A 23,086-nucleotide genomic window follows, 5' to 3' on the forward strand; every position below is an offset into this window, starting at 1 on the left:
TCCAATCCAATTTTCGCCCAATTCCCAACTAAAATCCAATTCCAAGTTCTTCCGAAATTCCAACTTTTCCCAATTCCCAATATGCCCCGATTCCATTGGATTTCCAATATTTTCCAGCTAGCAAATTCAAAAAAAAACAAACAAACAATACTTATTCTTCAAAGTTTATTTCTGTAGATCCAAGGGCAATGTCTAGGATTGTGCTGGCAGCAAGTTTGTGGCGTCGAATAGATCGCATCAATGTCGTGAAACTGAAGGCTCGCTCCAGGCTTGAACTTGAGACGGAAGAGTGATGAAGCTAAGAAATGCTTTATTTTTGAACTCAAAAAAACCGAACCATTAATCCGATTCTGCTCAATCTTGGCAAGGTTTCAGCGTATCGCCGCCAGAACTCTCCAACAATATCATCTTCCGCAACCTTCTTCATTGCGCAATACTTCTTGTCTAATTTCAAATAAAGTAGATTAATGATGAAAATTACTTACGCGCTTCTATATCAGTATCATTTACTTCGTCGTACTGAGCAATCTCTTCTTCGATCTTGGAACGGATTTCTTTTGGCTTTCCTAGTCCGCGGCGGTGACTAAGTGGGCCAACAGCGTTATTTTGGCTGTCACATTGAACATTATTAACGCCAGCTTCAAGGAGCTGTAACAACTGTTCATCTGTCAGCTCGTCGTCTTCCATTGTTCGATCAACCTCTGTGATCCAGTTCTTCGCTTTTTCGAGCCAATCCTTGGTTCCGTCGACGAGTACTTTCTGAATTATTTTTTGGCATGAAGATAAATACATACCATTATTTTGGAGATGAAGGGGACTCGGGAATCTTTCATTTTGGCGACGACTGGATGAAAATTCATCGCTATCGATGTAGAGTCGGGTGCCAGGTAAATGCTTGCCAAGTCTTTGTTGGTAAAACGAAGGGGTACTTGACATGGGACATCGTTTCCATTCATATCAATCCGCTTTTTTGTAACCTGTTCCACCACACTGATGAGCACAGCCTTCGCAAATCTGGATTCCTCGGTCCGACTGATTGTGATTCGATTGACGCACTCAATCATTATTCGTTCGATTTGCTTGTAGTACGCTGATCCGCAGGCAAGCGAGTCAGACTCGAGAATATTGATACTGCGATGAATTTCGATAAGAAGAGGGTTGATTGATCGCGCAAACTGCAGATCTGGGACTGGACACTCAGCGAGAAGATGGCGTTGAGGGTGGTTGATAGAAAAGAGGTTGTTTAGGCTATCTTCGCTCAAAAGGAGACGCTGAACTCCATAGATTAATTTCCGGAAGCGCGTGGAGCCGGAAATTCGATCGATGGCCTTCCCTTTCTCCTTTCTGTTGAGGAATGCATCCGTCTTTTCTTCAACAAGTCGTTTGACTTGATCGTCTTCAAGAATTTCAGTACTCGCTTTTATTTTTGCATTATAAAACTCTTTTATAAGCAAGCGATTAGTCACTTCTTGAGAAATCAAAAACGCATTGATTGACTTGTATCCGACACCAGCCGGAAGATCACTCGCCGATACTGTAGCTTCACACTTGTCGATGAATTTTTCAAGTGATTCGTACTTCTTATCCTTCGGTCCACCTGGTCTGAGATTTTGTTCGCACGCTCTCTTAAGGTTGCAACACATTGAATGACTTCCGCAAATGCTACGGTTGATCGTAAAATGCTCGGGCACGGACTCTGCTGCCTGATCGCTCACAATGCAGACCAAGTTTTTCTCTATCGCATCGGTAAGGTTGTATTCTTCAAATATCTGCTTCAGTTTTTCTATGGTGTGATCCGCAGTTGAGTCCGGCATCGGAACATAACCGATCAAACAGTTCCAAAATCCGTTTTTGCAGCGAATATTGACCTCAACCCCGAGTATCTTCCAGAGCGTATTTTCTTTAGTTTTCACGTATTTGTGGTCTTTAAAGGATATTAAATTGTTAATAAGACAAATTATTCAAAAATTTTTAAAGAAACTTTGAAATCCTTATCCTAGAGAAATTGACAGGCGGCCCTTTTTTGCCATTTCCGGAAGAATCTGTTGAAGGCGCTCCCGAATTTTCTTTGCCTCTTCTTTCATGTATATTTTGATGGCATCCTTCGAAAGGCAAAGTTGATTGATGAGCATCTGGCTAAAGGATACATTTTTGAGAAGGCAGCGCATCAGGGCCTTGACAGAGTCATGTGACCAAAACCGGAAGCTTGTTCCGGTATCGCGCATGACTTGCAGAACTTTCTTCTGGACATCAACTCTGTGGTCCTTGGTGTTATTCAGAAGCGCGAGTACTCTCTGCTCATCTGGTGCTTGCGCGTGGCGATCCACAATCGGTTCGAGAGTCTTTTTATAGACATCTGTATTTTGATCGTATGTATGGAATGGCTTAAGGTTTTTTAAGAATTTTTACAAAATGCAAATTTTACCTCTCCTCTGCATTTTTTGCACTTAGCTCCATCTATTCTTGCGCAGCGCAAGTAGCAAGTCGGAAATCCCTCGAAATAGTACTCTTCAAATTCAAGGTTGAGCTCTCGAATCTTGTCTTGTAGTTTTGTAGGGGTCCATTTCTTCCATTCACCAGTCGGTTGCTCACTTTTTTCATCAGCAGTAATTTCCGCTTTCTTTCTATCAACCTCTTCTTTTCGTTTATCCTTGTCTTTTTCGTCACTCGCCACATAAATGCATCTCTTGGAACGCTTGGCAGGTGGACTCATCCCTTCTGAAAAAAGGTTGACTAGTAAAAGAAAAGAAAATGCCATTTAAATCGCAGTAAAACTCTCTAATGATCAGTATTTATCCGTCTGAGAAAGGTAGACTGCGCGTGATGAGTGTAGGTTGAGAACAAACCTGATTGGTCGATCATTTTTTCGCAATTTTTTCTCGGATCCAATCTTGCCAACAACTGCCAATTCCCCAAGAAGATCCAATTTTCCAATGTCGCCAATCCCCAATTTCCCCCAATTACCCAATTTTACCCAATAAAATCCGATACCCTGGCCATCCAAATTCCATCCAAACCTTATTGGATTGGATCCAATCCAATTCCAACTAACCCCCAAGTCCAAAATAGCCACCCTGATCTGAGAAGTCGGTTGAGGGGTTGGTGCTCCAGGCTGAGGCATGCCGTGTTGCTGAGAGTGCTGCTCAGTCGGCGCAGTTGCTCCTGGAGCGGTGGGATGTGCTGGTCCTCCAGCTGGACCGGGTGTCGGACCAAGTCCCATTCCAGAACCCTGTTTATCCGCAGCAGTAGCGAGATAGACGAGATTCTTGTGCAGCTTGTTTTGATATTGGACGCAATCTTGGACCATTCCTAAAAGAATTTCACGAGTTAGAAACCGCGTCTGTAATTACGCTAAAATAAAGGGAATTTTTGAAAATTGACGACATTTAGGCATAAATACGCCCGTTTGACGTGACAAATTCCACCGAATGTTGTCTAGATTGTATGAATCAATTGAAATGGAATAAATTAAAGAAAGTGAATAGCGAATTCACAGTTGGGCTCACCCTTCGACTGGTAGTTGATTATACATTCGATCAAGTGCGTATTTTCGTCGAGAATAAATTGAATCTGTGAGCGGGACGGTGGAGCTGCATTTGGAGGCATTCCATGACCATTATGACCGGCACCCGGTGGTGGTGGCACAGGGCCGCGCAAGTCGCCTCGAACCTGAATTCGTAATTTTTAATACGTTTTTAGATTGACAAGATTATATTCAGCGTATCAATTACAGTAATCAACGACTAGAAAATTGTTGAGATTACGGTACCTTCCGCAAATTCGCAACTAATTTTGGCAAGTTTAGCGTTATGGAAGAGTATTTTTGCTTATCCATTTCCAAATTCAACTGAGAAAGAGAACAGAAAAATGAAGGATTTTTATTGAAAATCTAGAAAAAATAATTTCTAGATAAATTCGATGAACTACAGAGCTCCACGAGCGATCCGAGCATGAAAAAGACTCGAGGTTATGAACAAACCTGGCTACCAAAAGACATTCTAGTGAATTCTTTCTAGAGTTTTCCTTTTTCCCTTCTTTTTTCTTTTCACTCTAAATTGCTGGTGCGAGTTGAATTATTCTCCAACGCTGATTGGCTCGTCTCGGCCATTCATTTTGACCGACCCGTTCTCACGGCGCTTGAAAATGGAAATCGACTATTTCACCGACGGGTAGGCTTCACTTTGACAAGAGCTTCATTTCGACAGAGCTTCACTTGGACAAAAGCGTCACTTTGACAACATTTTAAAAGGGTCATTTTTATGAATTTGATAAAAAATTCTCATAAAGAAAGTAACAGTTTTCATAAAATTGACAAGTTTTTTACATACAGTTAATAATGGAATTTCTGGACATTTTTTGTCCCCCATTTTTCCCGAAAATGTCCAGAAATTCGATACAGAGCCTTCAGAAAAATGTCCCAACAAAATTGCTTAAAAATTTTTCGAGACGGAAAAATTGACGATTTTTTTCAAAAAAATTACTAAAGAACAATAAAAGAAACGCGCTGTAGCCGTCTTTCTTGTTATATTATAAGATTTTCGAAGAATAATAGCTCTTTATAGATGAAATTGGCATAAATAACTCAAGTTTGACTAAAAATTTAGATGTCGAAGACATCTGTTGAGAAAAAATGTCCAGAAATTTGATACCCCCTCTCTTTGAATTTGTCCCAAGAAAACCCCTTAAAATCCGAAAAATGTCCAGAAATTTGATGTCCAGAAATTCCATAAAAAACTGTAAATATCCTATAAAATAAATTTATTGGTGAAAAATTTGTCTTTGTTTACTTTTAGATCAAAGAAAACATCTGATAGTGTCTATTATTCTTAAAATTTGGCCATTATTAGTTATAATTAATTACGTTATTAATAAATAATCGTTTTTCAAAAGTTGTCCAAGTGAAGCTCTTGTCCAAGTGAAGCTCTGTCGAAATGAAGCTCTTGTCAAAGTGAAGCCTACCCTTTCACCGACTACCCAAGATCTTTTGGTGAATTTTTTTCTTTTTTCTTACAGAAAATTTGTTCACAGAATAAATGTACAGTAGCAGTCATGAAATGGGTATAATTATTATTCTGACTCTTCTGAAAAGTAGTTTCCAATGAAGGCAAAAGAAGGTTTGATATGCACTTGTTCTGAGGATAAATCCCGCTCGAATACCCGATCTTAAAGATTTATTAGAGGTCGATAATTCTCCAAGAAAGATAGACTTACTCGCAATATTTTTCTTGAGTGAAGATTTTGAATATTTTCGGAAGGTAGCTAAATCGAATTTCGACTGAAACCACTTGTTGTAGCCGTAGACACTGATCAGCAAAAGGTTGAAGATAAGCATCTCGATTTTCGAACAGAGTAATCCAAAAACAACATGAACCTTTTTTATATACGGCTCATTTCGGTAATTATTAATGGTTATTTTGAGCGGCCAGTAGCCACTGCCATGTAGACTGTAAATTACTGTGTTGTGAATTGAATGCAATTTTCGATCATCCCTTCTTATTTTTTTTCTAGAACATGCTCTTTGAGGATATTTTTCTTTGCAAAACTGTCAGTTGCAATCTACCCGTTTTGTTGCAAGATGAGTCTTAATTATTACTGGGGCCAGTACATCAAGGTAAATAAGCTTTTTTCTTTTTTTTTATCCAAAAAATAGCGATTGGAAGAATACCTCGATGGATCTCCAATCAAGCCATACTTGGAAACGGCGGAAAATAAATTCAAGATCAAAAAACGACACATGGTTCTTGCAGGTAATATTTTTTAACTTTTCTATTTGATGATGTTTTAACAAGTCGGCTTGACGATCGTCTGCACAACCATGCACCTGATGGCGCCGCTAGTTGTCTCCCTCATGGCATTTTGCTACCCAGCGATCAAGTCAATCAAGTCGCTCGAATCTGGCGATCCCGAAATGACCAAGAAGTGGCTCACCTACTGGATCGTCTACGGCACCTTTTCTGTTGCCGAAGTGTTCGTCGATATTTTGCTCTCCTGGTTCCCGATGTACTTCCTCGTCAAAATGATCTTCTTGATCTGGTGCATGTCTCCGACTGAATACAATGGATCCATCGTTGTCTACCGATCTGTCATCCTCCCTCTTTTCATGCAACACGAAGGTAAGATTGTTTTGTGGTAGTCTGTCACACAAAATAGGTAGATGAGAATGCTATTCTTAGAATAGAAAACTTTTCGAAACTCAAATTATTCCTCGTATAAAAATAAGATGAAATCTATCTGATAAGTTTATAAAGAATAAATTTAGCGCCGCTCCGACGCGTCTCAATTTTTTCTCCAATGGCTGAAATTATTCGATCAAGCTCTCCTCTTTCTGATCAAAATGACTCCGTATATGAATCCGCTAATGAAACTCTTACGAATGTCAACTAAGCATCTCTTACTTTTTCTATTTTTTTTCGCCTTTTATATATCCCTGTATTTTATCCCTGAATAAACGTTTATAGGAAAACTGAACGAATTGAATAACAAGTTGGTCGAAGCGGCTCAGGAAGCAAAGGACATCGCCGTTGACGAGTTCACCAAGGCTCATGTTGATTCTGTCCGAGAGCAAATCGCCTCCAAACTCGAATAGGAATAAACCGACTGTTCTTTTTTGTACAATTTCGTTTTATTTATTGCACAGATGAACGAGCACACGAAAAAGGGTGATAAACGTAGTTATGAATTAAATAGCCGTTGTAGTCAGTGAGGAAAGTCGTTTTGGGGAATGGTAGGTTGCTGGGGGAAGCTTTGGAGACCGTTGAGTGCGGCTGGATCACACTGGAGGTTTTCAGGAGGAAAGTTTGGGTAGACCATCGCTTGATAATGCATTTCTGAAGAAGGAGATTTAGGTGAAGAGATGATTGTTAGTTTACCTTGATTATGAGGCTGCTGAAGATCGACAGCGTGATTTTGAAAGACATGATCTGGGAAGGGCTCACTCTTGAAAGCGAGCGGAAGATAAGAGCATTGGTTGGGAAAATTGTGGGACGGATACATTCCTTGAAGACGACCTTAACATCATAACCGTTACGCAAGCATTTTGAAAAGGAAAATTAAGATTCTCAAATTTAAATAGTGCTCACCTTGTCCCCGAAGCATTGGCTGAGGAGGATTGATAGGAATTTGTCCGTTCAGAGCGTGCGCTTGCTGGGCCATTCTACGAAAGAGTTGTCAAAAACGGCATATTTTTGTTTTTAAATTTACCGAAGATCGCTTTGTCGTTTTGCGATTTTCTTTACTTTTGCGCGTTGATTTTGAAACCAGACTTGTACAACTCGTTGACTAAGTCCAGTCTCATCGGCAAGCTTGTCTCGCAGCTACAACTCAGAGTGAGAATGCGGATTAGATGTCAGACTGTGCTCTTAAAGAGAACTGCCTATGGAAACTGTCTAGACATAAGGTCAAAATGGGAAGTCGAAACCATTTCAGATAAATAATTTTTTGGGGACTTTCTACCAAAAAGCTTAGTCAACTAAAGCTGCAACAAATATAAAGTGCAATAAGGACGCTGTCATAAAACTTCGGCGCAGACGGAGTGATGACAGTCAATTTGGAGCGAGTCGATATATGAATATTACTTTTTCGAAATTATTGCGGCTGCAATTACCTTGCGACAAGGCTTGGGTGTTGTTTCAAATGCCTCCTTGAATCGGCGTCGCTGGGCTTGGTTTAGGATCGTACGTGGTCTTTTTGCTGCTTGGAAGCTTTTACGTTCTTGACGAGCGTCACTTGAAGAATCGCTCAAGCCTGAAATTAAGATTAATAAATCTTTTCTATTAGCTACAAGAGCTTACGAGATATAAAACGTCACTTGATTATTTTTTTTACTTATCATTCTATCGCATAAGATAGAGTAGAATGAAGATCGGACACCGAAAGGCGTAATCTTTTCTCTCAAAGTGATAAAACGGAAACGCCTTGATTTTGTGTTTAAAATTTTTGTAACCTTGGAGTCTACTTACTGTCATTGGTGTTGTTTTCTCCTTGGGTCTCGGGCGTCTTAGCTGTATTGTCACCTCCAAGCATATTCGACCAAGACCCCATTGGGCTAACAATCGACTGGTATCCAGAAGACTCACTAGCAGAGCATTCGGTCTTCACCATTCTTCCGTTTGCATCATTATTCACTTGATAGCCGTTCATTTTTGTTTAATTAAATCGAACTAAAAATATAATGCCGGCCCGAAGTACTGAGAAACAACGCGAACGAGAAGTTTATACAATTTACGGTCTAGCACATCAAGTGTTCGATATAGTACCCTTCGATCCACGCACCCGTGTTCCGCAGTTACTTTCCTTATCTTATGAAATAGGTGATCTGTCGTAGTGATAGGAAATTTTTTCGTAAATAAGAATGAACGGGTGCCTGAAATGTTCTCTTTCTTGATGTCAACAGAACTATCGCCCGGGGATGGTAAGCTTCGTTTTTGCATACAGTTGAAACAGACGATGTCGGATGGATAGTCGATCGAGTACTGCTCGCCGGAGTCGATTTTTGTCAAGCAAACGGTGCATTTGAAGCAACTTGAAATTTTTTTACCATTTCTTTTTGGTCAAGCTTACCTCCAGTGAAAAACGGATGTTTCCGTTTTCATGATAAATTCGCCTGGTGGAATAACTTCCTTACAAGCATCACATAAGGATTTGACGCTAAAATATTCAATTATAGTACTTTTGACTCGAAAGAGTGTTCTTCTTAGAAGAGATCAAAGCAGACCCCACTGATCGGCTTCTTTGGAGAACTTTCTTTCTCCCGCTGAGCGCGCGAAATTGAAATAATTAAAATCACAGTCGGACTAGTAATGAAGACAAAAGTTGTTCAATCATTTTATGACATTCTTTTTCTACCGAAAATGTTGCTTTTATGTGAATCGAGACAAAAATATCGGATCGATAGTTCTGATAATTGCTCTGATTATTTTTCTTCCACACTGTACCACGAAAGATAAGCACTTTATGTAAGGATTGATAATGTTTAAAATTACCGTTTTTTTTTCTCTCTTTGTCTAGTCACCGAAAATACCGGCTTTAGTCTCTGATGATGATCGGGAGGATGAAAAAGGGAGGGACTCTCAAGTTGTTTTAGGGACAACGAGCGTGTTGAAAATGGGTCCGAAAAATGCCACCTTCAGATGAAAAGTGCTATCAAAGAGTAAGGATCATCTTTTTCATATAATTATTATTTTAATCATTTAAATGTTGAAAGAATGAAGGACTTTAAACTGCATTTCCAAAGCAATATTTTGCTCGACAAATGTTGTGGTGGTCTAGTTGGCCGAAATTTCCCATCTTTAGAGGCTTCTTTTGCAGTTGAGGACACTTACTTTTTTTAATGATTGAGTATCACTTAATGTTTTCATAATTTCATAATTTAAACTCAATCTCCTTCTCACGTGTCTATCTATCTTGATTCTGTACCGTGAATAATGGGCGTATCTTATTTTTGTCTTTTATCATTTACGAAAGAATTTCGAATAATTGTGGATGCGTGAATAATTTAATTTGGCCCTATTCGAAGATTCGAGCGCAGATATTTTTGTCTGATAAGTATTTACCTTTCGTAGTCGTCTTTACAATATAACTTTGTTCCTTTGACATAGCAGCTCTCGCCAAGCTTCTGTGTGCAGTTGTTACAGTTGATGCATTCGTTGTGAAAATTGAAACCGGCGACATTTGACTAAAAAGGTATTTCTTTGCTGATTTCTTGGAAATTTAATAACTGTAAAGTTATTGAGCAATATTCTTGACAATTATTTTTAATTAACGATTCTTACGAGGTTCTCCATTGCGGTCAGACTCTCTCGGCACGCGAAACAAAAGGTGTTCATCAAGTGATCTCATTTCGTCGGGTATTGGCAAAAATGAGGAAGAGAGGTCGGTGGCGCTCCAGCGTGCATTCGCCGCGGGATACGTCGCGCGACACACGCTTTTTCGCAGCAGCGCCACTCCAGAGACGTTCACGCCTTCGGGCGAATCAACAACGCGCTTATACGGTTAGTTCTTTAATGGAAATCTTAACGATAATCCGGAGTTTCCTTAGGCAGAAGTCGGATAAATATTATCAATATTTTCAAGGAAACTTTACGTCAAGTAATGGTCTTCCTTTATGATCGAATTGATTTGAGGTCTTGATTAAAATATCATCATGCGTAGGTATTGTTTTCCCAAGAAGATGTACGGATGAAAATATGCAAATTCAGAAAAATTGCTATAATTGTTTGTAAAATAAATTGTGTATTCCGAAGTTGATGGCAAAATATTCAAAAATAAATACAACCTTGTTTGTTCAATCGAAAGGTGCTGCCATCGTCCTCGCCAACCTGCTGCAATATGTGGAAGGAAGCTATCGATCTATAGACTATCGAATGCCATTTTTATTACCCTAATGACGGCTAGTAACTCAATACAGAAAATAAAAATGTACGAAATACCGCAACAAACTGCGCTTAAATTACTATTAAGCGTGAATGATTGAATAAATATAATCGCTGTGCTCGCGAGCTTTCCGTTTTTATTTTTGATTGAGCGGACCGCTGCAAATTTTCAAAAATGAGCGGCTAGCATGAAATGGGATTCATCTAGCCACCCGCAACGTGTAATCAGAGGAAAGTAACACTATCGTCACCGGAAGTCCAGTAGACTATCGCCATCTGAGCTTTACCGATCTGATGGCTTTTCATTTGCAGAAATTTGGCGCTTTCGCGAAAAATTTCCGACTTGAAAAAATAAATTTTTTTAATAGATAAAATATTGAATTAAATTTAATAAAATCAATAAAAAAAGAATAAAATATTAAATAAAAATCTAAATAAATAAAATTTTCTTTAATAAAAAATTTAAATTGAATGAATTAAAATCTGCTGATTTTCCGAGATTTCATAATTCAAGCTGCTGCCAACATGTTCATCAAAGAGTTAAATCCTTCTAAAAGATAAATCAGTTTCTAAGATAGCGGCAAAAATCCTCTCTCCCAATATTTTTTAATCCGACTTCGATAAGAGTCACCTGCAACACGAATTAATAAACAACAAACAGAGCAGAACGTGAGTTGTTTGATTGCCTCTAAACGCAGCTAAAACTAATCATCAATGGAAAGATTCTTAGACTGCTTCATTTCTTGTTTTAAATCGAGTCTACTCATTGATTCGGGAAAAGCGCGTTTGAAGGGTCTGCCGAGGAGATTTTTTCATAATTCGACACTTGAAAATTAAGGAGAGAAGTGTTGGACTTGGAAAAACATTTTTCCATGTCAAGAAGCTTCAGATAATTTGGAATAATAATCTTACGAAATCCAATATTCATTCTCATTAACCCGTTGCCGAGCGCTCCGCTACATTGGCTTGCCGCTCGCGTAGCATCCGAAATGCTACGACTTTAAGCGCATTTTTCTCCTACTTTTACTTTGTTTTTATTCAAAATTTTTACTTGTGGGTATTCAGTAAAGCCTTTGCTACTAGATTCATACTTTTTCACAAAGTTTCCGAAGAGGTAAAAGACCGAAAATCAAGAAAGAATGACGGTTCCGTCAGCGGCGCCATTGTTCAAGTCTAGAGAAAAAGACAATGGCGCGCCGCAAAACAATAGAAAGGAAGCGCCGCGAGGGCTGACTTCACTTTTTCTTTTCGATTTTCTAGCGGCAAACAACAACATTTTTATGATTTTAAAGCACAAGATCTATTTGAAAAAGGTTGAAATTTTTATAATCAAAAAATTTTTGAGAATTCTCAATGTTAACTTTTCGTTATGAAGCATTGAAAGCGCGCGTAGCATCCTGAATGCTACGCGCTCGGCAACGGGTTAAAAATATTCGGCTTCATATTAGCTGTGGTCACGTGAGCGAAAATACATAGCACCTTGCTGTCCCACTTTCATGATGAAAGTTTCATCCTTGCCTTGACCTTGACCAAATTCATCAGTCCGGGATAGTGTAGCTTCAAAATGACATCATTTCGTGCCTTCATTCCACAGCTGTGACGCGCTAGAAACTCGTGGAACTCATCTTATCGTGCAATTTTTCAAATCGACCGGGGCTGAGTGACGTGACAGAATCGTGAACTTTTGTTCGCTCGTGACATTTTTTTTCATGCCAGAGTCACATTTACTGAAACTAATTGGAATTAACAATAACTTATTGTCAATAAGCATGACTGTATTTTAGATTTTTTACTAAAAATTTAATTTGAGAAAAGATTTTTATACAGTAAAATTGAAAAAAAAATCATGTGCGAAAATTCTAAAAGCATCTAAAGCGAGTCCTTAAGTTCTTTTCTAAGAATGAACTTTTTATTTTCGACCGTCTTCTCGAAACTCATAAAAATAAATCAATCTGACGGCCCCTATGTTTACGCTATTAAGTCGTTATCGACTGTTTTTAATAAAATCTTCATAAGCCTCTTCTAAAAATCTTGAATCATGATTACTCTCCGCGGCGCTGTGGAGCGGCGCCATGCTGATGAATCGGTCAAAATGTCCTGCTGAGCTTTATCACTAGAATTTAGTTGTCCGAGGAAAACGTCACGTCAATCAATCCTCAAGACATTTTTTATACACGCATTTTTATTTTTAGCAAGTAGAGCAGATATTCGATGGAAAACAACTGAAATCAAGGAAGAGAAATTTTAATTAAAAATGAAGACTCATACTTTTTTATTTTATGTGCTTATAGCAAATTCACGTAAGTTTGAACCTGAGTGACTGTTTCCCCCATTTTGTCAGACGGAAGAATTTTGTCATGGAAAATATCTTTACGATAATATTAAGTAATATTGGCGCAAAAACCGAAAAAAGCGAAGAAGGAAGTAAATGAAAGACTTCTTCGAAAATGGGCGAAAGCAAAGGCTGCTCGCCAAGCTACAGGAGCTTCAACTACAGCTACAACGATGTCGGACTCTAGTTCAACGGAAAACAATCAAACGAGTACAGCCGCAGCATCAACAACAGCAACAACGACATCGACAATGACGACAAGAATAACAACTGAAAGAGCTCAAACAACAATAAAACCAACGACAACAGAAAGAGCATCAACGACATCATACCAAAGAGTTGTCAGAAAATCGACCGCAGCGGCTCAAACATTGAATGGTATAATAATGTCCCGATTCAACAACCCCATCGCCAAATATCTCCAAAAGCACCTTCGTCAAACCGGCACTGTGACCCCTCAAACCACCCTAAGTCCTCCCAAAACACAAATTTTAACAGCTGAGTACGACGGATTCCCACCCGTCTTTCTCAAATCCTCTTCAACCCCTAGTTTTCATTCCGTTGACATTTCCTCGCTCGACATGAGCGCCTATCCACCTCAGAAAGTCCTCTTTTCCGAGAAAAACTCGACCAACAAATTCGAAATCAAGCTTTGGGATACCATTCCTTTCAATACGGAACGCGAAGTCCCAGATGGTAAAAAAACATAAATGTTCTTCTAACTGTCCAGTAATCAGCTTCGGAGCGGCGGAAAATGAGCCGGAAAATCGGACATAGACCCTAACGTGTGTTCCGCGTCTTTTTCTAATGCTCATCTGATTACTGATGAATCGTAATTTTTAATAATTGAATGTTTGGTGAATCTTCTTACACGTCTATTATCTAAATCAGGGTTCCAATTTTGGCCGAAAAAATTTTGGAGTGGAGTGGAGAGATGAGTGGATAGCCCAAAAAATTTTTTGAGCGGAGTGGAGCGGTGAGTGGATGCCCCAAAAAAATGGTTGAGCGAGTGGAGTGGGTGAGCGGAGTGGATTTTGAGTGGATTTTGAGCGGATTTTTAGGGAAGTTTGAGCGATTAAAAAAAATTTTTAAATCGCTGGGGGGTGAAAGGTAGAGAAAGAGGTGGCGTAAAGAAGAGAGGTTGAAAAAGGTCGGGCCCCCACGAGCAGACAGAAACCGAAGTCTTCTTTGCACGCCGTGAGCAAGCCTTTCATTTTTCTGATCATCAAACTTTTATGAAGAAGTTGGTCCTAAATTGAAGGTTGATCCTGATATTATATCATTGATTTCTTCTCTTGATTATCTCCTGAGAGAATTCGATTCAAATAGACAAAACTCGGTCTCCAATCAGAATACGAGAAAAGGGGCGCTAAAGACAAAAATCCACTCCATCCGCTCAAAATCCACTCCATCCACTCAAAATCCACTCCAAAGTAGATTTTACAGGTTGGAGTGGAGTGGAGCGAATGAGTGGATACTAAAAATATAGGCTGAGCGAGTGGAGTGGAGTGGATCCACTCCGCTCACGCTCCACTCCACTCCGCTCAAAATCCACTCCATCGCTCAGCAAAATTGGAACCCTGATCTAAATAAGGCCTGTCTCACAAGCTGTCTCATAAAAAATAACAGCTCCTTATTGTTATTTAGAAGAGACGATTACATCTTGACATGGGAGTATTGAGTGATAATAATATTCCTCAAGACGTGTAATAATCTAAACTTATTTTGTCCAATTTTGAGATCGATGTTTTACTTTGAAAACTGAAGCTTTTACGCTGAGTTTTCAAGTCTTAATGTCAATGGGTCCGGGAATAAAAGCTTTATTTAGATGGATTGGTTTGCTACGCTTGCCAGAATGCCCTAACTCATGAAGAATGCAATGTGAATAAGATCAAATGTAACACAAGCCAAAAGGAACGGTGTCTCTATTTTCATACCATAATTGGTAACGCAAATGTTTTTAAAAAACAATAAATCTTGTCCTAAATTGGAATTATAAGCCGCATAATAACAGACTCGTAGCTGATTTTGTTTTGGTAAATTTATTCAGGAGGAGAACTGAATTAATTTATGATAAATAGATCTAGGGAGCTCATATGATAATAATACTCAATTTGTATTGTTTTATTCTTAAGTTATTATCAATCATACCTCCTTCGGAGTACCGTCGACAAAGTTTTCTGTAATGTAATCACTAATGTCTGTCAATCGGACATCTTCCTACGTCATCATGTGAACCGCACACTTTTTGCACCCTTGAAAGGCTTCATGCATGATTGAGATTCGAAGTGGTGGCCCTGGACAACCCGATTTGATCAGCAAAGGATGCAAACAGGTACCTTTTGATTAAAAGTCTTCTCGTGAACGAGCTCTTGAAGCCACGTTATTCAAGCTGCGTTCATCTAAAATTTTAAAGTTTATATAAGAGTCCTTCTAAATCTCGATCATTTTCAGGTGGTCGCATGCATCAATAATAACAAGAATCCAAACAGCCACAATTGCTGCTGTGAGGGACGGGTTTTAAACAAAATATGAACAGATAAAACGTGAAAAACGTAACTCAATAATAATACTACCACCATCTTGCATAACTACGAAATTAACCCGCCAAAGACAAACGAATGCAATCGTAACGGCACGACATGCGCCAATTCCAATCTCAGTCCGATCACGCTGAAAAATGGCCGAACAGTGACCCCAAGGTTCAAATCTTTTGCGTCGAAGACCGCGGCGAAGTGGGGTCCTTGGTTAAATTGGTCAGGATGTTCTCAATTGTGCGGGGGAGGAATCAGAAGACGGCGACGAATGGGTTACGGCCCTGGTGCAAACTTCGAAGTAAGTGAGAAAAAAATCTCGGCAGATCGGACACTTATTCAGTTATCTAATTATACGAACTCAGAAGCATATTTCTCACGCGTGAAATTAACCGACTTTTAAATAGCCAGAGTAGGCCTTCTCTCTGACTCGTGCTTGTCCTCAGAATATGCTAATTTTTCTTAATGGTTTGAATTGATCACTTGGTTATTAACCCATTTTTCAGGAAGAAGTATGTAACGACACACCATGCAAAGATGGCGAGGACCCTCACGATATCATGGCATCCCTGCAAAACAAAGTCCTTAACTTTTTACGTTCCGACGCTGGCGGCAGAAATGTCCGACAATGGGAAACATGGGAAAGTTGGGGTCCATGTGGCACAAAATGTGGCCGAGCATTCCGAGAACGAACCCGGACTTGCCCAGAAGAAGACGCCTGTCCCGGAAGCGACTCACAGCGGGTCGCTTGTACTGCCATCTGGGGATGCAACAATAACAATAGAATAAGCAAACTCAAAGAGCTCCAATCTCAATTTTCTCCTTGGACGTCGTGGCTTCCATGCTCGAAATCATGCGGAATCGGAACCGAAACGCGAACAAGAACATGCATTGCTGCGAGATGCAATGGATTCTTGGAGCAAACGCGAAATTGTAACTCACAACCTTGTCAAGGCCCTCAAGTCCATCTTAAAACCGTCGCGGGAGAGTGGAGCACATGGAATGCCTGGAGCGAATGCTCTGTTTCCTGCAATGGCGGTAGCCACACTCGAACACGAAAATGCATAGGCGGTGAGTGCGTGGGAGAGTCGACCGAAGAATTGCCTTGTGGAGAAGAGCCGTGTGCTCGATGGAGCGAGTGGTCAAGTTGGACAGATTGCTCAAAAGACTGCGATGGAGGATTTACTAAAAGAGAACGTCTGTGTTCAGGAGAAGGTAGCTGCGAAGGAACAGATGTAAGCGAGAAGTCATGCAATACTCACTCTTGTCCAGTGCTTGAAAATTGGTCGGAATGGTCTGAGTGCTCTCAGCTAGGGATTCTGAATAATCATATCTATAGTTTTGAATATTTCAATATTTTATGATTTAATATCATTATATTTGATGATATATTGGTATTTTTTTAGCTAATATGGGATTATACTTAGATTAGATAATCGAATAAATTATAAATCCAACGCTCAGTCTTGTGGCTCTGGTGGAAGTTCATCGCGCAAAAGATCGTGTTCTTCCGGAGAAGAAGATGACTGCACTGGTAGTTTTTCGGAAACAAAGAATTGTAACCTCGGTCCATGCGCTCATTACTCGCCGTGGTCCGTTTGGTCTGAGTGCGACTCCCTTTGCGGTGGTGGAATCACGAAGCAGGCTCGAACGTGTGTCGGCATTGGCGCGTGTGAAGGACCTGATATAAAAGAGCAAAGTTGTAATGAAGATCCTTGCTTGGGCTGGGCCAGTTGGTCTAGTTGGACGAGTTGCTCGGAGCCATGCGGTGTGGAAGGAACAAGAGATAGGCAAAGAGAATGTGAAGGACAGGAGTTTAAATAACTACTTGTGTAGAGAGAATAATTATTTTTATTGTTTTTTACGTGTTTGGTCCATTTATTAAAAGCATGAAATAATTTTGTAAGAAATTGACCTAACTAGGTATAGCGTCAGCATATGGCGAGGATATATATTTCGAACTCAAATAAGGATTACCGGAGCTCTGTAAAGGAGAATCATCGGAAAACGAAAGCTGCTTTGTCGGCACTTGTGCTGAATGGTCAGACTGGCTCGATTGGGGCTCATGTTCTTCACTTTGCGACGGCGGTAAAAGAGAACGGTCTCGCATCTGCACTGGTATCGGGGAGTGCGAAGGAAGCGCAACCAACACTGACGACTGCAACATTGAACGCTGCGCAATTTGGTCAGAGTGGAGCGATTACGGACCTTGCTCAACTACGTGCGGCATCGGAGAACGAGTTCGGGAGCGTTCATGTGATGGAATCGGTAGCTGCTCTGGCAATGATACTCAAATCAGTGACTGCTCTTACGGCGAGTGTGCTGACTGGTCGGAATGGGCCGCTTGGACAGAATGTTCAAAATCATGTGGAGATGGACTCAAGTCTCGATCGAGAGATTGTTTTGGTCTCGGAGATTGCAAAGGCAATAATCAGGATACAGAAGTGTGCAATATGGGACGATGTGCATTTTGGGCTGATTGGCAAGAGTGGGGACAATGTTCTCAAGAATGTGACATAGGAAAACGAGCAAGAATCAGATCATGTGACGGAATCGGCGAGTGCCATGGAGAAGCATCCGAAAATGAAAACTGCAATACTGGTCCATGCGCATATTGGGACCATTGGGGCTCTTGGAGTGCTTGTAGTGCGTCTTGTGGAGACGGTCTTCGGCAACGAAAGAGAGACTGCTTAGGCGTTGGAGAATGTGAAGGATCTACGTCTGACTTGGAGGCTTGTGACATTGGCGCGTGCGCAGATTGGGCGGAATGGAACACGTGGGGAAGATGTTCAGCTTCCTGCGGTGGTGGACAAAGAGTGCGGGAAAGAAATTGTATTGGACTTGGAGAATGCAAGACTGGAGATCAACGACAACAAGGAATTTGCTCAATTCAGGAACGGTTTTGAAACGTTCGCATCTAAAACTACTATGAATTATTTAAACTATAAATTATTTCCATGAAGTACGTCAAATTGAAAGAGGTCAATTAATTTAAAATGTCTAGCCATAAGATTTATTTTCCCTCAAACCATCATGAAAGTCATGCGAAGTTTATGGGTTGTGGGCTGAATGGAGTGCTTGCAGCGCGTCATGTTCGACTCCGGACACCTTTGCCACACAGTCTCGCTTACGTCCATGTCTAGTGGAAGATAAGTGTCTTCCACAAGAACTTCTGGAATCGCAAAAGTGTCCAGGGAGTCCTCCTTGTCCCACCTGGTCGATTTGGTCTGACTGGTCTCAGTGCTCAGAAACATGCGGAATCGGACAGCGCAGCAAGGCCCGGGAGTGTCTCTATGGCGACGATTGTGAAGGAGATATCGCTGAGTCGGAATCGTGCTCGGACGGAGACTGTCCTACTTGGACAGATTGGCTAGAATGGAGTGCCTGCTCAGAAACTTGCGGCGAAGGCTCGAGATTCAGGAATAGAATCTGTCAATTTGGACACGAAGAAGACTGTGACGGAAACTCTGTAGGATCAGAATCTTGCAACGTCAGAGAATGTCCTATATGGTCAGACTGGGAAACATGGACAAAATGCTCAAAATCTTGTGGTAAGGGACAAAAGCTTCGGCAGCGAGTTTGCATAAATGGAGAAGCCGGAGAAGATTGCCTCGGATCAGGTTTCGAAGAACTTGAGTGCAGTACTGAAAAATGTCCTTTCTGGGTTGACTGGATGCCGTGGTCTGAATGTTCGAGCTCTTGCGGAACAGGAATCAAAGCGAGAAAACGCCGCTGCCGTGGTGGTCGCCCGGAAGAGTGTGGAGGAAATAATGACGAAGAGATTCCATGTAACACGAGAAAATGCCCTGAATGGACGACATGGGAGGAGTGGAATAGTTGCAGTGCATCATGTGGTGGTGGAAATCGACAACGAAGGAGAAAATGTCAGTTTGGAGCTGACTGTGAAGGTTCTGCCATGGAAACTGAAGCTTGTAATCCAGATCAGTGCCCATATTTCGAAGAATGGTCAGAATGGACGAAATGTTCTGCTTCCTGCGGGTCAGGGAACAGGTCTCGCTCGAGAGATTGTGTGGGAGAACTTTGCAGCGGAGAAAAAGAACAAACAGAAAAATGCATGGAAACCAAATGCCCATCTTGGTCGACTTGGCTTGATTGGTCGAACTGCGGTGCTAGCTGCGGAAATTCTACTCAAACAAGAGAGCGTAACTGCTTGTATTCAACCTCTTCGAAATCATGCGAAGGAACATCATCCGAGTCTCAAGACTGCATTATCGCTCCTTGTCCTTATTGGGCCAAATGGGCAGAATGGACCCCTTGCACCGTTTCCTGCGGAGGCGGAAGGCGTCGTCAATCCCGCGGATGCATGCACGGTCCTGGATGTGAAGGAGGTTCTAGTAACGCTTTCAAAATTGAGCTTTGCAACACAGACTCTTGTTCGAACTGGTCAGAATGGTCAGAGTTTGATTCTTGCTCTGCTTCATGTGGTGGTGGAATTCAGAAACGCTACCGATCCTGCGAGGGTGGCGATGATTGTGAGGGAAAATCAATGGAGACCAACTCTTGCAACCAAGTTCCTTGTCCGAAATGGTCTGAATATTCTGATTGGTCTCCTTGCTCGTCTTCTTGCGGCGAAGGAATAAAGTCTAAGAAAAGATCGTGTGAAAACGGCGATGATTGTGAAGGCGAAAGCACAATAAGCGCCGACTGTAATCTTGGCCCGTGTGGGCAATGGTCGGAGTATGGAAGTTTTGGTGAGTGCTCGAAATCATGCGGCGGAGGGCTGAAATCAAAGACAAGAACTTGCATCGGCGGTGATGACTGCGAAGGAAAAAGTGAAATAACAGAAAAATGCAATAGAAACGCTTGCCCGTTTTGGTCAGACTGGAGCGAACCGAGTCCCTGTAGTGCTACATGTGGTGGCGGAGAGAGCACGCGTAAACGATGGTGCAAAAATGGACTAACAAAGGCTGACTGCAACGGTCCGAGCGAAGAAATCACAAATTGTGGGACAAACGCCTGTCCAACCTGGGGAGATTGGTCAGCGCCTGGTGAGTGCTCAGTCACTTGTGGTGGAGGATTTGCTTCACAGGATTGTTTGGCCAAATTGAAATTTTAGTTATAATAATGACTTTCACTTAATAAAAATATACTTTCCTTAGAAATGTTTTTCAAACATAATCGAGTCACGTCAATGTAATGGCGGTATCGCCGGAGTAGACTGCATCGGCGAATTGTCAAACGTCGTTAATTGCGCGGATATACCGTGTCCGACATGGTCTAATTGGGGAGACTTTGGCTCATGTTCATCTTCATGCGGCGGCGGTATGCGCTCAAGATCACGTACCTGTGAAAACGAAACATCCACTGGCAAGTGCACGACTGGAGAAGCAACAGAGGAGAGCGACTGCAATACAAGTCCGTGTCCTAGAGTAGGAGAATGGTCGGATTGGTCAGAATGCTCGGCAACTTGTGGCGGTGGCGAGCAAAATCGAGCTCGGTCATGCATGTTCGGTAGTAGCTGTACTGGAGACAAGTTAGAAACGCGAAAATGCAACAAAAACCGCTGCCCAGAATGGTCTGAATGGGCTGGTTTTGGAATTTGCTCTGCGACATGCGGCGGCGGAAAAACTTTCCGCTCACGAAGTTGCCAGTTTGGAGATACTTGTCCTGGAAAGAGTTCTGAGACTGTATCTTGCGCAGACGATCCTTGCCCTTCCTGGAGCGAGTGGTCTGACTATTCTGAGTGTTCGGTGTCATGTGGTGCGGGCGAACAGCAAAGATCAAGATCATGTCAGAATGGATACTCCTGTATGGGATCAGCAAACGATTCTAGAGAGTGCAAGCGAGGTCCATGTCCTGAATGGGAAGCTTGGACAAAGTTCTCAGCCTGTTCAAAATCATGTGGCGGTGGAATCTCGACAAGAACCAGAAAATGCGCAGACGGGGTGGAAGGAGTCGATTGCTTAGGAGAAGCAGAAGAGCAAGTCGAATGCAATACAGAGCCATGTGCTGAATGGACAAAATGGACAGAGTACTCCTCCTGTAGTGTCTCATGCGGTGGCGGCATCAAAACATCCACGCGAAAGTGTAGTGGTGGCGATTCCTGCGAAGGGAGAAGTGAGCGCAGCCTGCCTTGTGGAAGCCAGGATTGCCCAACTTGGTCGAGCTGGACTACATATGGAGAATGCTCCGTCACATGCGGCAAAGGAGAGAAATCAAGAGGGAGAACTTGCAAAAACGGGGATGATTGCCCTGGTCCGAAAATTGAAACGGCTTTTTGTGAGCTTGCTCAATGCGGGCCAGTTTATACCGAGTGGTCTGCCTGGACAAAGCTCGGTGATATTTCATTTTATAAACTTTTTGAGCTTATTTGTCTTTTTGTAAATTTCTCACCGCATAACAGTGTTCTCAAACATGTGATTCTGGTTTCAAATCTCGTTCAAGGGCATGCAAAAGTGGAAAGTGTAAGGGTCTACTTTCGGAGAAGGTTGAATGCTCTGAAAGTGTCTGTTCTCGGTGGGATGATTGGGAAGCTTGGAGCACGTGTACGGCCACTTGTGGCGGTGGAATGCATTACAGACAGCGTCAATGTATCGGCGGAGGTTGCCAAGGAATGCCCATGGCCTACGAGCCATGTAATACAGACGCGTGTGATGCTGGTTGCGCTGGACCAAGGTTCTTTATTCGTGAAATTGAAATCAAAATTGCTTAGTGAGCGTTTTCTTATAATCAAAATTTTAGGGATGTTCTTTTTGTCGCTCATTACACCACCTACATGGGGTCGACCTTTGGTGACATTTCCTCCTTCTTCGAAAACATCATCAGCACAATCAACGTGGAACCATCATCATCATCCATTCGATTCGCATTTTCTTTTTATAATCACGCGTATGTCGAATTCTTTGCCTTTGACTGGCTCAAGAGCATTGACGAGTATCGATGGGCCTTTTCGTCATTTCCACCGGCAACCGGAAACTCTAACTATATCGGAAAGGCTCTCAAGGGAGCAACTGACACGATGACTCCAGCCTTCGAAAAGGGCCGAAGACTGGATACTGTAGGGACCGTTGTGCTTTTGACCAACGCTGTCAGGTAGGCGATCTCTTTTGGTTCAAAAAATTAACCCTTACCAGTAACGATGAAGTCGATGATATGGCCTCCCAACTCAAGGAAAAAGTCGATCGGGTCATCGTGGTTGGCTTAGGATACGCTTACGGTCGCGATGAGCTGACCGGAATCGCATCAATCCGATCGAAGAAAATCTCTATACAGCAGAAGAATCCTCCGACCTCGCAGGGCTTGTAGAAACCATCGCGGAAGAAATCTGTGCAACGGAAATCTCAGACCAAAGTTCTTGTAGAAAAGCAGGATGCGAGCAAGAATGCCGATCAGAGTATTCTGGGGCAACTTGTTGGTGCTCAAAGGGCATTTTGAATGAGGATGGAAGATCCTGTCTAGGTTTGATTTTTACCCAGAAATTGTTTCTTGATATTTATACTCTCTTCGTAGCTGGATGCATCGATGCTGATGCAAACACGATTCGAACTCCTGGGGAAACTTGGGAAGTCGAGGGAATGTTTGGCATGACCTGTACCTGTCTAGAATCCGGCGATACGGACTGCACCTTCGGCGCCTACGATTTCTACAACTACGGTGGTTGGTAAAACAGAACTTGCGGTTCAAATCTGTAAATACGAAATTTCAAGATTTTCAATAATGAAACGAATTTGTATCTTTATCTACTTTTACTGTTGAAAAATGAAACATTACTTTTTATATCTGTATATATGCTCGAAGACACAATAAATCGAAATTATCTGTCATCAATCGCAGCTTCATCATGGTATGATAAACCATGATTTAATGATCTTCTTTCAGCGTCGGGAATC

The 23,086-nt window shown here is 41.6% G+C and overlaps 8 protein-coding genes across 10 annotated transcripts; 5 read left to right on the forward strand and 3 right to left on the reverse strand.

The window, feature by feature from the left end:
- Positions 1–147: 147 nt before the first annotated feature.
- LOC145711025 (uncharacterized) lies at positions 148–1,938 on the reverse strand. The gene is made up of 4 exons (XM_081788742.1): positions 795–1,938; positions 486–759; positions 338–444; positions 148–298 (listed from the first exon to the last, which is right to left on the reverse strand). The coding sequence occupies exons 1-4, from the start codon at positions 1,812–1,814 to the stop codon at positions 152–154; spliced, it is 1,548 nt and encodes a 515-aa protein (XP_081644868.1). The 5' UTR covers positions 1,815–1,938; the 3' UTR covers positions 148–151.
- Positions 1,939–1,976: 38 nt separating this feature from the next.
- Positions 1,977–4,100, reverse strand: LOC145711043 (uncharacterized). 2 transcript variants are annotated; one of them, XM_081788769.1, is made up of 4 exons: positions 3,980–4,100; positions 3,507–3,669; positions 2,847–3,309; positions 2,517–2,718 (listed from the first exon to the last, which is right to left on the reverse strand). In XM_081788769.1, the coding sequence occupies exons 1-4, from the start codon at positions 3,995–3,997 to the stop codon at positions 2,664–2,666; spliced, it is 699 nt and encodes a 232-aa protein (XP_081644895.1). In that variant the 5' UTR covers positions 3,998–4,100; the 3' UTR covers positions 2,517–2,663. The 2 variants fall into 2 exon arrangements, with proteins under 2 accessions (XP_081644894.1, XP_081644895.1); XM_081788768.1 differs by lacking the exons at positions 3,507–3,669; positions 3,980–4,100 and adding an exon at positions 1,977–2,384 and having other exon boundaries at positions 2,426–2,718; positions 2,847–2,997.
- Positions 4,101–5,511: 1,411 nt separating this feature from the next.
- LOC145711045 (receptor expression-enhancing protein 5-like) lies at positions 5,512–6,615 on the forward strand. Of its 2 annotated transcripts, none has more exons than XM_081788773.1 (4): positions 5,512–5,611; positions 5,651–5,747; positions 5,790–6,113; positions 6,260–6,498. In XM_081788773.1, exons 1-4 carry the CDS (start codon positions 5,576–5,578, stop codon positions 6,382–6,384), a joined length of 582 nt encoding a protein of 193 aa, XP_081644899.1. In that variant the 5' UTR covers positions 5,512–5,575; the 3' UTR covers positions 6,385–6,498. The 2 variants fall into 2 exon arrangements, with proteins under 2 accessions (XP_081644899.1, XP_081644898.1); XM_081788772.1 differs by having other exon boundaries at positions 5,521–5,611; positions 6,459–6,615.
- LOC145712032 (LIM homeobox transcription factor 1-beta-like) lies at positions 6,612–9,925 on the reverse strand. The gene is made up of 10 exons (XM_081789719.1): positions 9,771–9,925; positions 9,552–9,673; positions 8,560–8,646; positions 8,225–8,520; positions 7,959–8,123; positions 7,604–7,743; positions 7,201–7,313; positions 7,080–7,153; positions 6,870–7,007; positions 6,612–6,827 (listed from the first exon to the last, which is right to left on the reverse strand). Exons 1-10 carry the CDS (start codon positions 9,822–9,824, stop codon positions 6,697–6,699), a joined length of 1,320 nt encoding a protein of 439 aa, XP_081645845.1. The 5' UTR covers positions 9,825–9,925; the 3' UTR covers positions 6,612–6,696.
- A 2,583-nt stretch (positions 9,926–12,508) lies between these two features.
- LOC145712033 (uncharacterized) lies at positions 12,509–14,676 on the forward strand. Its single transcript, XM_081789721.1, has 3 exons — positions 12,509–12,670; positions 12,757–13,398; positions 14,531–14,676. The coding sequence occupies exons 1-3, from the start codon at positions 12,625–12,627 to the stop codon at positions 14,674–14,676; spliced, it is 834 nt and encodes a 277-aa protein (XP_081645847.1). The 5' UTR covers positions 12,509–12,624.
- Positions 14,677–15,319: 643 nt separating this feature from the next.
- Positions 15,320–17,060, forward strand: LOC145712034 (A disintegrin and metalloproteinase with thrombospondin motifs adt-2-like). Its single transcript, XM_081789722.1, has 3 exons — positions 15,320–15,537; positions 15,743–16,574; positions 16,669–17,060. The coding sequence occupies exons 1-3, from the start codon at positions 15,508–15,510 to the stop codon at positions 17,058–17,060; spliced, it is 1,254 nt and encodes a 417-aa protein (XP_081645848.1). The 5' UTR covers positions 15,320–15,507.
- A 149-nt stretch (positions 17,061–17,209) lies between these two features.
- Positions 17,210–18,142, forward strand: LOC145712035 (uncharacterized; the record flags this gene model as incomplete). The annotated part of the gene is made up of 1 exon (XM_081789723.1): positions 17,210–18,142. A coding segment is annotated over one exon (933 nt), but the record flags the coding sequence as incomplete, so codon positions are not given.
- Positions 18,143–18,193: 51 nt separating this feature from the next.
- On the forward strand, positions 18,194–23,002 carry LOC145712036 (uncharacterized). Its single transcript, XM_081789724.1, has 7 exons — positions 18,194–18,217; positions 18,277–20,295; positions 20,357–21,517; positions 21,601–21,872; positions 21,939–22,289; positions 22,331–22,655; positions 22,707–23,002. The coding sequence occupies exons 1-6, from the start codon at positions 18,194–18,196 to the stop codon at positions 22,500–22,502; spliced, it is 3,999 nt and encodes a 1,332-aa protein (XP_081645850.1). The 3' UTR covers positions 22,503–22,655; positions 22,707–23,002.
- Positions 23,003–23,086: the final 84 nt, after the last annotated feature.

Source organism: Oikopleura dioica, chromosome 1 (assembly GCF_907165135.1).
Source record: "Oikopleura dioica chromosome 1, OKI2018_I68_1.0, whole genome shotgun sequence".
NCBI classification, from domain to species: domain Eukaryota; kingdom Metazoa; phylum Chordata; class Appendicularia; order Copelata; family Oikopleuridae; genus Oikopleura; species Oikopleura dioica.